The sequence below is a fragment of the Engystomops pustulosus genome, chromosome 1, assembly GCF_040894005.1.
Source record: "Engystomops pustulosus chromosome 1, aEngPut4.maternal, whole genome shotgun sequence".
Classification (NCBI taxonomy): domain Eukaryota; kingdom Metazoa; phylum Chordata; class Amphibia; order Anura; family Leptodactylidae; genus Engystomops; species Engystomops pustulosus.
In genome coordinates this window covers 235,607,812-235,624,329 of record NC_092411.1, presented here as the reverse complement: position 1 = coordinate 235,624,329, position 16,518 = coordinate 235,607,812, and the positions used below count along the sequence as shown (strand labels likewise).

At 39.4% G+C, this 16,518-nt stretch overlaps 1 protein-coding gene across 4 annotated transcripts in view; it reads right to left on the bottom strand.

Moving 5' to 3' along the window:
• Positions 1-16,518, bottom strand: part of LRBA (LPS responsive beige-like anchor protein) — a 358,816-nt gene that overhangs the window by 40,763 nt on the left and 301,535 nt on the right. For 3 of the 4 annotated variants that reach the window (XM_072121481.1, XM_072121491.1, XM_072121499.1), the window contains 3 exons: positions 8,454-8,543; positions 4,239-4,431; positions 28-90 (listed from right to left, as the gene is read on the bottom strand). In XM_072121481.1, coding sequence (XP_071977582.1) covers positions 28-90; positions 4,239-4,431; positions 8,454-8,543 — 346 coding nt within the window. The remainder of the gene's footprint in view (positions 1-27; positions 91-4,238; positions 4,432-8,453; positions 8,544-16,518) is intronic. The other variant, XM_072121508.1, reaches the window with a different exon arrangement.

Here is a 16,518-nt window from a genome sequence, read left to right as displayed (position 1 = left end):
TCGCAGAGAGGGGAGAAAGTGACAGACCTATGAGAGGATCGATCTCCACCGGCAGCTGGTACGGCTGGTCCTGAACAGAACCTTGATGGGCTAGAGGGAGGAAAAAACGCTTTAGAACAAGGGCACATCTACAAGATTACACAAAAAATGTACATGTGATGCTCCACACACAGACAATAGGTTAAGCAGCAAGACACAAAAGCAGAGCAATATATGAAATGAGTTCTCTTACTTATAAAATATTACTAGTCATGATATTCTAAAATCTGTATGCGCTGATATATTAGTGAATACAGTGAATACTGAAAGTATTCAGACCCCTTACAAGTTTTCACTCTTTGTTTCATTGCAGCCAAAAGATAAGATCAAAAAAGTTCATTTTTTGCTAATTAATATACAGGCGGTCCCCTACTTAAGGACACCCAACTTACAGACAGCCCATAGTTACAGACAGACCCCTCTGACCTCTGGTGAAGCTTTCTGAATGCTTTACTATAGTCCCAGATTGCAATAATCAGCTGTAAGGTGTCTGTAATGAAGCTTTATTGATAATCATTGGTCCCTTTACAGCAAAAAATGTTTAAACTCCAATTGTCCCTGGGGCCAAATGTTTTTTTTGTCTGGATCTACAATTATAAAATATACAGTTTCGACTTACATACAAATTCAACTTAAGAACAAACCTCCGGACCCTATCTTGTACGTAACCCGGGGACTGCCTGTATACTGAACACCCCATCTTGACAGAAAAACACCAAAAATGTTTAATACATTTTCAAAAATATCTACAAGAAAAACTGAAATATCACATGGTCCTCAGTATTCAGACCTTTTGCTCAGTATTGAGTAGAAGCAGCTTTTGAGCTAGTACAGCCAGGAGTCTTCTTGGGAAGTTTTTCACACTTGGATTTCAGGGATCCTCTGCCTCTTCCTTGCAGATCCTCTCAAGTTCCCTCAAGTTGGATGGTGAAAGTTTATGGACAGCCAATTTCTCTCCAGAAATGCTCAATTGGGGTTAGGTTACGGCTTTGGCTGGAGCAGTCAAGAATGGTAACAAAGTTGTTCTGAAGCCACCAAGTTATTATTTTAGCTGTGTGTTTAGGGTCACTGTCTTGTTGGAAGGTGAACCTTTGGCCCAGTCTGAGATCCAGAATACTCTGGAAGAGGTTTGCATCCAGGATATCTCTGTACTTGGCCACATTCATCTTTCCTTCAATTCCAACCAGTTGTCCTGAACCTGCCCCCATAGCATGATGCTGCTGCGACCACGTTTCACTGTTGGGATTGTATTTGGCAGGTCACTACTTGCCTCCTCAGACCAGAGAATCTTATTTCTCATAATCAGGGAGTCCTTCATGCATTTTTTACAAACTGTACGCGACTTTCATATGTCTTGCACTAAGGAGAGGCTTCCGTTGGCACATTCTGCCATAAAGCACTAACTGGTAGAGGGCTACAGTGATCATTGAGTTCAGGGAACTTTCTCCCATATCTCTGGAGCTCAGCCACTCCCACAATTGGTTAGTTTGGCTGAACAACCTGGTCGAGGAAGAATTGTGGTCGTTACAAATTTCTTTTTATTTAAGGATTATGGAGGTCACTGTGCTCTTGAGTGCCGCAGAAATTCCGTTGTAACCCCGGCCATATCTGTGCCTTGCCAGTCTGGGAGCTCCTTGGGCAGTTCCATAATCCTCAGGATTCTGTGAGGTCTTATAGACCCCTGTGTGCCTTTCCTAATCAACTCCAATCAGTTTAATTAAACAGAGATGGACTCCAATGAAGGAGTAGAATCATCTCAAGAAGGATTAGAAGGAACAGAATGTGAGTAAAATATAACACAACAATAATAATAACAACAAAGGGTCTAAATACGTATGATTACGTTGTGATAATTCCGTTTTTCTTGTTTAATAAATTAGCAAAAATATCTACCTCTCAGTTTTTTTTTCCTGTCAAGATGGACTGCAGAGTGTACTCTGAATGAGGTCTGAATACTTTCTGTACCCACTGCATTTGCCAAGATATTTCAAATAGCAATTTATGCTATTTCTTACCATACTTTCCCATTACATGTTGTATAAAAGAGGACCTTTCACCATTTCACATATTGTCTGTGAATATTAGCATACCATAATGTAGGGGTTACTGTTCACAGATTATGTGGCACTTTGAATTTTCTTTCTAGCCCACACAGTTTCTGAGATATCAGTCCCAGTATCTGGCCATTATAATCCTGTGTAATGTCAGAGAGGAGGTGCAGAGGGAATGTGTTATGATAATCTTCATAGAGTCTGAGTGTTTATCATAACACATGCCCCCTTCTATGCTCCAAAACCTCCTCTCTGACAGTACACACAATTATAATGGTCAGATACTAGGACCGATATCTCAGCAACTGTGTAGGCTATAAAGAAGTGCCCCTGAATCTGTGAAGCAGCCACTACATTAAAAACATTTTCATAGATAAACTTATTGGTTGTTCATTTTAAATACGTGGAATCCTCAAGGTCTGTACAACATAATAGATCTTTTTACCTGTTATTAATTTAAGCGGTGCCCCCCCATCTATCTTTCCTCATGACAATGATTAATGGCTTTGTGTATGTAGTCATATGATTCTCGATGCTGCTGTGTGGGATGGGATTTTGCAGGACGATGTCAGATATAAAGGTCGCATGGCAGGTTTAGTGCTATATTGTTTGTTGTTGTTCACAAATGGCTATGATAGATCTGCTTAAAAGCACCACGTGGTTTTAGTATATGACGAAGTTTTGATCATGAGAAAATAACATCTTGATATTTTATGTAAATTATGAGATAGGTATTTATGCAGTGACTGGATTACATCTATATAAAATTTTATATGGCCTGGAATAGCATATTATCCATTTCAAATAAAATTTGATATAGTATGTTGCAATCTGAATTTCCATAAAACTTGTATTTGTATTTGCTTTATGAGTTTTTATATATTTTATGTACAATGTTGCACATAGGGTTAATGTTTCCCATGCGGATGGTTCCTCCCACCGGAAATCATCTACTCAGTAGGTGATTAAACTGCATTTAAATATAATTTGCTGTACTACAAGGCCACTCTAACACTTGGAATATGGCATACAACTAGTATGGTGCTATATATGGCTTTATGTAATGAGAGCCTTTAATTCCATGAGGGGCATTTATCATGCCTTGAATGCCAGTTTTTTCCCCCTGCATTGCCTCCACGACAAGGAGTCAATGAGATAAAAGGAACTTGTCACCAAGGACCTCATTTTCACTAAAGACAGGTTGTAGAAGTCCATTAAAGCTGCACTGCACATTGCCTTTTGGCTTTCTCTAAGCATTTGCATTTCAAAATAATTATGTGTTTTAACTTACCTTGCACCCTGACAGAATCCTCTGTTAAGTCCCAGGATTTGGCTTTGGTTTGGATGCATTTTAAAAAACTTGGGCCTTGTGTGTGCTGCTCACGCCTTTGCTACCGGCCCCCACCTTTGTGCTCCTGTAGAGCTTCTCCCTCCTGCTCCTTCACAGAGGTCACAGCCTGGTGAGCTTATGTCAGTGGGGGGAGGGAAAAGCTCTACATGAGCACAAAGATGGGGGCTGAGAGCTGCGGAGTTTGCAACACAGACAAGTCACATGTTTTTTAAAAGGCATGCAAACCAAAGGCCAATCCCTGGAACTTAACAGAGGCTTCTTTCAGGGTGCACGGTATGTTAGGTAACAACAATTATACTGTAATTCAAATGTTTAGAAAAGGCAGAAAAAAAACCAAAAAAACATTTGCAATGATCCTGTAATGGTCTCCTGGAACCGGTCTTTAGTACAAATAAGGTCCATGGTGTAGATTCCCTTTAACTATAGCATAATGAATACACCAGGCAGGACCTGCTGCAGAATTAATCCTGGCACACGAACCAGTGGTGGGTACCAATGTAGGGGTAGAAATATAATTATAAATCAAACTTAGCGCTAACTCTTGTATCCATTTCTATATAGAACTGCATGTTAACGTCCTACATAAGACCATAGAAAACCTCCATTTAACACTTCAAATGAAAAACCAGAGCTTCCAAGGTGTAAATTGCCCCCTAAATTGTGTGCCATATGAAGTGCCAAAATATCATTTTTGACCCCTACATATTTTGATCCTTACGGAAAAAAATAAATATATAACTTTCACCAATTTTCCCATTTTACTTCTAAAACATGATACATAGATGACCTTTACTCACCGGGAAGACTGTGCCACTTGTTCACTGCAAACAGTCTGTTAGCAGTGACTGTAATGACCGCAGGACTGGTCAACCCAGGCTGAGTATTTGCTGCTACGTGAGTGACCGGCGAGTTGGAGGGGAACTTGAGAACCATAATGACGTCATGCTGAGCTTGGTCTGTAAACATCAGTGGAGTCTGCAGGAGGAGACACTGTTGAGTGGGCACAACAAGAACCCGGACAAGTGGAAAAAGGGTACAAGAGTATGAAGACAAATCAAGGGACAAAGGGAAGGGAGACAGGACAAGAAAAGGAAGACCCAATTATAAGAGAAAAGGAACAATCAGCAAAAAAAGAAAAAATTCAAACCACACCGGCACTGAAGGCCAGTAAGGGGAAAGCCTATAACTACTAGTTACAAGTCATAAACTGCAGAATTAAACCCCAAACAATACCCAATGTGAATATGTCACATGATGCAGGGTACTAATACATGATGCACTAAGGAAGCCTTAGCAATATTAATATTTATAAGAAATAGGGGTTTGGTAGCGGTTGTTCCAGCTTTCTTAACTCCCGCCAACCCCAAATTCTAAGTAATTGAAAAAAATCCAATAAATATCTTCCCTGCAACAGCTGAAAATTTTGTTTTATACGCTGACTATTAAAAAGAGGTGACATAGAAGCCTTTCAAGACGTGTGGGATTTTTGTGCCTTCCCCTTCATGGAGCAATATTACTACAATACTACATTTCTGCATTACTACAGTATAATTTAAACTTTGTTTATGTATTCCGACTCATTTATGCAGGATATCTAAGATGGAAACTTGCCTCAGATTACTAGCAGTTTCCTGGGTGTATATACAAAACAGTGAGTTTTTAAATTTTTTATTTACTTACAATTTTTGTCATTTGTAGCATTTCAAAGTGTGGATGCCCTGAAAACCCAGAAGTTTTTCCAAATACAGGGCATAAGTTGCATAACATGGTGGCAAAAACGTATGAATGCTCAACCATGTAATATAGTTTGGCTGGTTGGATGAGCAGAAGCCAGTCACTATTTACGCTGTGGACCCTTCTCTATACACTCCAAATGCCCTAATAGATTAAAGGGTAACAAAGAATAACCTCTGTATTTTGTTCACTTCAATCATGATTGTACTCCATTGTTCAAAACATTAAACATGGGATGCGACCTTTGCTTTTAGTTTTTTAAATTTAACCTTTACATTCATCATAAAAACTACTTGTGCCTTTATTGTATGCTTATTTCATTCTGTGTTATATCTGTTTATTACAGCCAGAAGAGTAAATCCTACTGTGACATTTCATGAATTTCCCTTATTCACAGAAATAATGCACCACAATCCCCAAATGAACCCAGCCCTGCAGTATAGGCAATGTATGAGCCAGAGCGCAGGCAACAGAAAAGACAGCTGGAGAGAGGAGAAAATCAATACAAATATAAAAATGCATATTAAACATTTAAACCTTTTACAAGCCATATCTGAGCGGATGACAAGTAGGAAATGTAATATGAAAGGAAATCGCTATGTTAAAAACAGTGCAGTTCAGTCCAGGTAGTATAAAAGCAGAATGCCCCCCTCCTCCTCCTCCTCCTCCAGCAAAATCAAACAAGAATTTTTGAAAGCTGTGATTTTATAGCTAGAGAACTGAAGAATGCTACTGGTGGACCATTACCTAAATAAATGTAAAACTCTACTCCCCGGTTACACTAAAGCAATTCTACCGACACATAGAAGCCTGAGTCCTGCGGTGTAACAGTTGCAGTATATTTGGCATTCATCATACTTTTGCAGTACACAAATTGGAGAAAAACAGAGAAAAAGACCCATAGTCCACAGTTTTTTGACCTGTGCATTATCGACGGGTGAGGTCCTTCTCGATGGAATTAGAAAAAGACTACCCAAGCCACAAACAAGCCGGAATTGGACCTACTCTATAACTTGTGGCTCTGGCAGTCAGCTCATAGACCGAGCTCTGGAAATCATAGTCATATGTATGAGCCCGTTGAAATACATGGGATACAACCAGGAGCACATGGGCAAAAAACATTTTGCGCCAATAATTTCTGCTTTCTAGGTGACTTTCTTCCAAGACATTTGAAAATATTGTTCTGACCTGGCCCCAGTGAACACCACTTACCTAGTATACCATTGAGACAAAAAAGGAGAGTAGAAGAAAATATCCAGGAACAATAATGAAGTAATTATAGGCATAAATAAAAAGCACTCCGCTCCGTGATTACACCGTGTTCTTTTTTTTTTTATATTAAAAAGCTATTAAAACTGCATTTGCATTTTTATTATCAGCCCTTTTTAAAAAGTTATTAAGAGTACTTACAAAAACATATTGCACTATGAATCCCTGTTTGTACTCTTTGCACAAAGGTGTAAATAAAGGCAACTAATAAGCTATCCAGACACCCTTCTGAGCAAGTGGCTAAAAGCCAATCAATATTATGAGTTAATTCTCCCTGGATGCTCATTCAATTAAAGGTGTCAGTAATGCCTCATCTGATGTGGCCTCAATTAAATCCAGCTATCTGATAGTGTGAAGGCACAGGGGGATTCAACAACGGCAGCGGCAGCAGACAAATAGGCGGCCTTCATGTGGCTGCTAATTACTACACCTGGCGTATATTATGGCTGCTGCACTTAACACAGCACAAGATGGCTCGCATTTCTGCTGCGGGAAGAAAAATGTGCACGCTATAGCCCAGAGGAAAGCCAAATGCATTAGGAGCTCATATGAAATGCCTGCCGAGAGCATAATACTAGGCCATTCTATTTACCCGATTTATAGACATTGTTATTTTATATCCTGACCCACGTTACCCCAAGATCAACTGGAAACATCATTTTTTATTATTCATTTTTGATTGTTTAAAGTGTTTTGTACAGGTATACTATTATTTTTCACATAAAATATACCATAGAATAATTCTTAAATCAGAGATTATTTTGCCTGGAGGATTCCAAAGGGACAAAAAAATATATATGTTTTTTTGTATATTCTTTTAATATTTATAACCATAACCATCTTTTCTCACTTTGCTTTACCCTCTAAAAGGAAGCACAAAAGGCATATTAAGGGCACATTATATGCTACATATAATTAGGGTGTTTCTGACTTTTCATATTTTATACTCCTTTCCAGTGTGGCCACACAGCGGTGTGCTAGATGAACACCATGTACAATAATAATGTAATAACCAGAAATCACAGAAATGAACCTCCACACAAAACTACTTTAATGAAACAAAACTCAAAGCTCTGGGTTAAGAAGTAAAGAAAAGTGAGCAAGTATGGCATGCAGCCAATATGTGTAAATGTGTCATCTACTCATAATCCTTTATGTACCACCCACGAATCTAAGCCGAGCCATTCTGAGCCAAGAAAGACATAACTGCAGCTTTAATTTGTTCTTTTTAGCCATAATTTCCCCAACTTTATGTCAACCAGAAGGCTGTACAATATCCAAACATCTCATTGTTCATATAACTTTTTTTGCATACCAGTTTCTTAACACAGTTCACAGATTGTGTAAAACCTACTGACTACTAACTATAAAAAATAGCAGCTTTATTTGACCACACAAAAGCTGCAGATACCTGAAGATCTGTGAAACAATGCCATTGTTTGTGCCGTTCATAGCAGCAGGCCCGTCAAAAAATATAATTTTTTTTTTCCTGGATTGTAGCTGGATTCCACTATGGTGCACTGGTGTATGAGATCTCTTCAAGGAACTGCACCACATCCCCTCCTCCAGGAGTTATAGCTGTAGTATTCAAACAGAAGCCTTCAACAGAAGTCACTCAGCAGAGGGAGGGGCTCTGCAGCAGTCCATTGAATAGATCTCTAACCCCAGTACGAAGAATACAGCTACATAGTTTCTGTAGTTGCTTCTAACAATATGTTTTGTCACAGTGTTTGTGCTTTCTGTGCTTTTGACAGCAAAGCCTTGACTCATCTTGTATAAATCCTTCAATAGAATGTATAAATATAACATGAGAAAATAAAAAAATAAATGAATACATTTTAAAAAAAGTTAATGAACTACTTTGTCATTTAAAAATCTGGCTGCAAAAATTTGATACATCCAAAATTTGTAGTTCCACTTCAGATTTGTTCTAATAATATTTATTATGCCGGATATTTTAGGGAGATTCAGTACAATAGAAATAACTTGGTAACTAAGAATATACTTACAACTTGCATTGCTGAACTCCTGGGAGGATGGGGCTCTATTAACAGCTGTGACGGGGTCTGTCCAAAGCTACGGATTTGAGCCTCCACACCCTGAAAAATAGTAAAGGTAGATTAACGAAAAGGTGTTAAATATGAAATAAAGAGATGCATCAACACCTTAATAAAATGTAGACTTTAATCATATGGAAAGGTGGATCTATATAAAGTCCCGGACTTGGCCCTGGTATTTATGGTGAAGTCATTTTAAGAGTATAGTATATTATTACCATGAGAAAGACTGCAAAACTTCCCTGTCCTGTCATGTGATATTAAACAGAAACATGTTATGCTATAACAATCAGAAATCACACTCTTCAGCTGCTAAGTCCATTATTATGCCAGGCACAAAAACATTTGTGAAGAACCTTATAAACTCAACTGAACATCTTCTTAACTGCAGAAAAATACAACAAATGTAAGGATTTTATGAAGATTACAAATTTGACTTTTTTTTTTTAAATAAAACATAAGAAATCCACAACACTTTCCTATAACCCAAGGATCAATTAAAGACATGTACTGTAACATAACCAAACAATAGCTTACACCAGACTTCCCTAGTTGCATACCTAAAGTTAAAACTTGTATCAGTGCTGTTCCAGACAGCCGGCTTCCACAGGAGAGGGATCCGACAGTCACCTGCATAGTGTGGAACATGCTGCAGAGTAACTGCCTGAACATATGCTTAGTAAACAGCATGCCATAAAATCATCATTAAAGGGTCTACAAAATCCCTTAAGAAATGGCTAATGTGGCATTTTACAGTGCATAACAGATTAAAAAATGTTATATGTTTATTCTACCTTTGCTAACAGTATGGTTTGTAAGAACACTGTGGAATATCAAAATGTTAAAAAGGTTTAAAGGAAATCTAACATTAAAACTAAGCCATCCAAACAAAGGAAACCTTCTTCAGTAAACCAGACACGCCTTTTATATTGCTGACCCGCTTTGTTTTCACGCCAAAAATCAGCTAATGACTCTGAAGTGCTTTCATGGGCCTTTAGAAAGCCCTTCTAGGTTCTGGTTCCAGAGCATTCAAGTGAGCTGGATCATTTGGCTCTTCTGGCTCCTGTACGGCTCTCTATGTAAATACATAGAGAGAGGTAGGTGGTCAGCCACCCATCTCCACTCTACTTTCTACCCAAAATTTTCTATTAAAAGGGGCATGATCACAGGATAGGAGCATGACATCAAATAAGGGAAGACTAAGTGAGACGTTGGCTTTCAGGGAAGAGCGGACTCCTGTCATTCACCTAAAGAGTCAGCTCATTCATGATCGACCCATTATAGAACTTTCTCAGTCTCTCTCTGTACCTTAGGCTGTGACATACACTCCTTTTCAGATCCCTACAACACATTCTGCTATACTGACACTTTCTGCACAGCAGGGAGTTATTAACCCTTAGGGTGCATTCATGCATCCAGTTTTTCTGTTGCAGTTTTTGATGCCTAAACTAGGAGAGAAGCATGAAAGAGGAGTAGCAGCATCTCTTAAATAAAAGGTTCTTACCCATTATGATGCACACCTGATTTTGGCTTTGGAACTGGTGTAGTTTTCAGTAAAAATCAGTGAACATTCAATGGTGAATGTCCGCTGATTTTTAAAAATTGTGCAGGCACGCTCGGGCACGCACACACCGCCATCTGTTGCGCCCATCCACAACCATATGTCATGGAGGTGGTATAGTCATCTGAGCGCTTATATGAGTGCTTCTACGCCAAAGTATCATAGAAGCACTAATGACTCTCCCCTATGTAACTTTTCAATGCTGGTTTCTACTATTTATTACATTCCCAATGCACCTCGATGTGATAAAAGCTGTCAGGTTAGTTACTATATGAATCCTGTACGTACACTATACAGTGCTTAGTGGATTTACCTGTAGAAATCTCACTGGATTTACTTAAACTTAAGTTTTTATGAATTTGTTTTTATGTACTAAAATAAGGATAAACTCTCTCAGGATCTAAAAGAGCTACTTTTTCTGTTGAATCCTGACAATGTATTTTGTACCCAGCAATACCCACCTAATGTATTTTATACAGATTTATGCCTTGAATTAGCAAAACTCCAATAGGTAAGCAAATTTCTTTTATTTTGTTCACCACTGTATTAAACCGCTTTTGTTCGCCATTGCACTAAAGAGGCACCACTTCCTTCCATAGAGATGCTGTCCACAATTAATGAGATTTATTCCAATGATATCAGCTCCTAATAGAATCGTCTTCAAAGAACAGCTGCTGGGGTAAACCCAATCTCTTCCCCTGACCACTAGAATTTCTAGATTAAAAAAAATAACCAGTCATAAAGCTACCACAAACCAATGCTGCATACGGCTATCTTTTACTCGCTAGAATTCAAAAATGTACCCGATTTAAAGGAACTCGAGCAGTCGCACTTCTATCAAGCCGCTCGTGCAAATGAAAGTCTTAGTGTGTGCGCGCAAGAGATTTACAGACTGCCAGGTGACATCATGGGCAGCTTGAAGGATATTGGGGTGGGACCTGGCATGATAGGGGGTGTGAATAAACTATGACCCCATGGAGCAAGGAGGTGCTAAGGTGAAGTAAGCCTGAGCACCTCCGGCTCATTAGCATAAAGCATATAAGTTTATGTTTCTACATTAAGGACAATCCGGACAGTAATAAAAAGTGTTTTCGAAAGCAAGGAAACGTCAGACACGTGAGTTATAGGCGTCTACCATCAATATATCTGATAGTAGATGTACATTAAGGAAAAATTTTATAATGTTGGAACTATATGAGACTGCAAATATCTAGAACTGTCGATCAGTGGATCACAGGTCCCAACAGTACGCTAGTTTGTAGATTATAGCATACCAGGATAACTAGGTTTCTGGCTGTAGAACACAGGAATATAGAATTTGAAAATATACAAAGCTACACAATTACATATCAACATAAAGAGTCATTAATATTGGTCTCATCACTGCTAAAATAACTTTCTGTAATCTGGGCTGAGCACAGTCCATGTTGTATGTGATGGTTCCTGTTAGAAATATACCAGGCTAACGGTTGTAGACTATGAAAAATATTGCACATATGGATGCACTTAGGGTAAATACATCGTTTCTAACTTTTCCTCTGCAGACACAATTTCCAAAGAGCTTTTTTTCCCATGACTGTCTGATGGAACTAAGGTTGTGAATAGAGAAATAAAAGCAGACCAACTATAATGGGAAAGGGCAAGATGCTGTGCATAGCCATTTTATGGGCAATCTAATCCATAAAAGCTTTGGGACTCCTTATATATTGAAAATAGCCATTAAACAGTAAAATCTCTAATATGAGGTACAACAATAAAATGCATAATTAACTAGCTAGCTCATAACTTTTCAGCTGGAGTTAAATTACCCAGAATACTAAATACCAGGAAAACTTTAATGGGACCGTGCATCTTAAACCACAAAGAGGAGAGAGGCAAAGTAATCTATTAGCATGTTCTCTTGTCTTATTGGTATTTCAGAAAAACTAACTATAAGATATAACAGAGATTTTATTATTGCACCTATTGTTTCAGGTGACTTTGTAATAAAATAAAAGTGGCTATGTATGTCTATGAGAGGTGCAGGTGCATAAGGGTACATGTACTGTATGCCGAAACGTAGTTTTCATCCTTTTGCAGATGGCACACTAATACATGAATTTCAATGGACCCATCAACGTGTTTTTTTTTTTACAGATCAGTGTGGAGCTGTAGAAAACTCAGGGCAGATCCTATTCCTGTCATGTAATTGAGGTTTGTACAAGCTTCCATTCTCTCTTTAGTGTGTCCAAAAATGGGATAAGCGCTCATCTCTCCCCTCTCCATTGAAAGCTGAGCTGATACGCCAAAAATCCAAGCAGTTATAGGACCTGCCCTATATTTTGTTATGCGTCTGCCCAGTTCGGTAACAGTGGAGAGATACACTGGCCCAGATAGATCATTGTGTCTGCACCACTAATTTTTTCTACGGGTCTACGGGTGCACTAAAAAGGACGTCTTTAAAATTTGCAAATGTATTTATTAGGAGTCTGTGCCATAACTTGCGGCTGCACTTTGTCCGACATTTTGCACCTAAGTGGGCTTGTTTGTGTGTGTAATTAGTTTGAACAACATTTATTACTGCGCTGTGCCACAATTGTGTTGCACGCTGTAGAATGAAAGTGCGCCAAAAAGAAAAAGGTGCAACTGTGCGCTCCATAGCAGCGCCGATTGTGCCAGATAATTGCATACCATGCACCAGTATTGAATTATCTGCAAAAAGGCAGTTTGCACCAATAAATTTGTATTGTGACCGGGTGTCATAGAAGTCAATGGTAGCAGTCATCTGGCCCCTAAATTGTGTGGCCAGGACATGGCCACAAATATGGTTGTGTGAATGGGGCCTTAAGTGGCAGAGATGGTTCTGTATCTTTTACTCCAGCAGCTCCTTTGACCTTTTCCATAGACTCCAATACCATGTAAACTGATACTGTCATATCTCTGAAGATGAATTTTAGCAGTGAAAGAGTGAATGATCCGGAGTGGATCACAAATATTGGCTGATTGGTGGTGAATTATTACTCCAACCATGTATTACTTTTGTATATTTGTTTGTACTGATGTTTTCTGTAAAATTTTACATGTGAAATTCAATACACTTAAATATCTAAAACCTAGCATAAAGACCCTTATAGTGGTTGACAAGTAATTATTTGTCAAATAAGACTGAAACCTTGAAAGAATGGGAATACATGTGGATATCTTCACTGCAAGATGACCACAGACTCGTCTCCATCAGTTGTTACATTTTTTTTTATAGAATATATTTGCTTTCTTTAGAGCTAATCATTTTGCTACATTTTCGGTAATAAGGGAAAATATTACTGTCTGAAGAAGAAACGATCCGCTTTTTCCATTAGTCTTTTCTAATAGCATATACATGCCACGTATGTTAACCCCCTAAAAATAATAGCCGCTAAAGAAGAGCATGTCAAGGATATACAAAAATGAGACATTCCGATGTCTAGATATAATACTGCTAAAGACCTGCCTTGCTCTTGACTCTTACATCTGTAGGCCAACTGAAATATAATCCTGACTGCCAATCTGAGACAAACCAGCTAGTCAAAGCAGACACAAGCAACAGAAACAAATGTCACTCACTAGCATTCAGAGGCAGTGAGTTCATGGAGAATTTCAAACAGTATCTGCCTCTTTAGGTTTGATGTGCTTGTACAAAACACCTACTGCTTTGGCTACTGGACACTCAATGATAATGAAAGAGAAGAAATCAGAAATTGAGACAGCACAAGGCTCTGGAGAACTGGCCAATGTTCTGACACGAGGACAAATATTCTTCTTATACTTGATAGAGGCATCCTGAAATCTAGCAAAGTCAGGAGCTAAAAATTCTTGAATCACAAATGACTTGATAATCAATAAAATATCCAGCCCGAATAGTGATGAGCAGACCCAAGCTGCGATGTTCAGGTACGTACAAGACATTACAGGTTCTGGTCTGCAGAACACGAACCGGGACTTGTGGTCTGGTTTAGGTTTACTCCTATTTTAGCAGTTATCATTTGGGTAGCGTTGATCCTTTGGAAAATGGCGCCAGCTCTGCCCTTTGCTTGCACCAATTGCAGGTGCTCGGATTCAGGTCCATCAGGTAAATCTACTGATGGTGAATACCAATAACCGTACCCACCTCTTTGGTAACAGATCCCTATGCTGTTCAAACAATGAATACCAGCAAAGAGCATATGAGACCATAAGTCGTACTACAAGTACCGAAAATTAATTCAAAATATAAATCTTTATCAATACATATAGGCAATCAAAAATTGGACATTAAAAACATACACGTTAAAACCACAAAAACAAACAGCATGGTGGTGGTCAATCCATTAACCATAGTAAAGAGTAACACGTCATAACGATATACAAAATCAATCCATAAGTATAGAGATAAGGGCTATACCGAGCACAGAAAATATAAACTCCATCTCAGTTAAAACACAAGTGTCAAAGTAATATACCCGTGCCTCAGGTCAAATTAGCCCCAGACCACTACCACAGCACCCCGACGCGCGTTTCGCCGTCGCTTCCTGATGGGTCCGCTAATCACTAGTTACAAAGTGAAATTATGGACAATCTCCAGGTACTGTATATAACACCCAAAAACTGGAAAAAAAATATTGACACGAGTATAAACAGAGGGTAGGAAAAGCATTGGTCCCAGCCTGCCCCCAGTATACAGCCAGGCAGTGCAAGCCCCCAATACATAGCCTCAGCCCCTGCCCCCCAGTATATAGTCTGCAGCCCCCTGTTCACAGTATACAGCCTGCAATCCCCTGTCCACAGTATACAGCCCCCCCCCCCCCTGTCGGTCCTCTTCTGTCCAACAATGTTCTGGTTCCGGCTTTCCCCTCTCCATGCAGTGCTGTCGCTCGAGTTGTGACGTCAGCGGCTTGCTGACATCATAGTGTGTGCCGCACTAGAATGTCAGTGAGCCGCTGATGTCATGACTCCGCATGGAGAAGGAGAGCCGGAGCCAGAACATCGTTGGATAGAAGAGGGCCCCCTTATACTCGATTATATACGGTACTTAGTAAATTACTAAATGTATATTTCTTATGCTAGTTGTAGGATTTTGGTCAGTGAAAATCGTACAATTTTTATTCCAGTTTTGTCAGATTTCAGTGCCAGTGCTATTGACCATCTGCATTATTATTCCTAGTATCATTCTAGTTGTGTCAGATTTTCAAAGCTCTGAAACACGTGCATGAAAAACTGACGGCAATAGGTTGGCAACCAAGCTCCGTCCATTATTTTTCAAGCACCCTTTGACTATAATGGGTGATTTTGACATATGACTGTCCCTGATAGGATGGGATCAACGGACTGCGAAAAATGTCTGACTTGTGTATAGCACAATAGACCATCGATGATTCTTGTCCGAATTGTCCCAGTAGGACTGTACTCGTACAAGAAAATTATTCATTGGCAAGAAATCTTAATCCCATTGTAATACCTGGTTGACATTTGTAGTCTCTGGTTATAAAATGTCCAAATTGAAGTAGAGGCATTCAGATCGGATATGCTGGTAGTGGGCTCCCAATCCAGGAAAACTTGTGAATTAAAGGAAATCTAGTATGAAAATAAAGCATGGATACACCAGGGGCACTTACTCATAGATCCAGGTGAATGGACTGTGGCAATCTTCTTATGCGTGTTATCCATGGAATCCTTCCTTGTAAAATTAATGTAAAAAATTATGCTAATGAGTTTGAAAGGCTACTGGGGCAGTTCCCAGAGCCTCTCCATGTTGCAGATTGACAGACTGTTTCACCTCTCCCTCTTCTCCTGAACGTAATCTTCCCATCCTCTTCCTGCTGTAATCTCACTGCAGCACAAGAAGTTCCAGCACACAGGGGAGGGGGAGGGGGAGGCATGTTCCTCCGGGTCCTCTGGTTTCCTTCTACACTCCAAAACATACTGGTAGGTTGATTAGATTGTGAGCCCCATTGGGGACAGGGACATATTTGTCACGCTCTGTGCAGCACTGCGTAATCTGTGTGGTCTATATAAATAAAGGAATTATTATTATTCCTTGCACACTATAACAGCCTGTGAAGCTAGGGCATCATTAGCATAATTTTAAAAGTTGATTTTAGAAAAAAGGAGGTTATGGATAACAACAGATTACCACAGTCACTGTGCCTGGATCTATGACTTTGATGGTAGATTTCCTTTAAAAATTTTCCTCATTGTACATTTTCGTTTAGCAGCAATATAATAACAGTGGAAACATTTCACTTTGGCGATTATATCGTTGCCTCTCTGTTTCAGATTGTATCAGTGTAAGGACACATTCCGAAGACTGTATGCTTGCCCAGGCGAGTACAGGGCCAGGAGGAGGAGGTGGGAGGGGTGTGCGCTCCTCCTTCCATAGGCAGACGAGCGGCCGCCCAACTCTATCTCGGTGCTGCGATGCGCCACGTGCTCAACATGCCTAAACCAGGAACCATAGAGGGT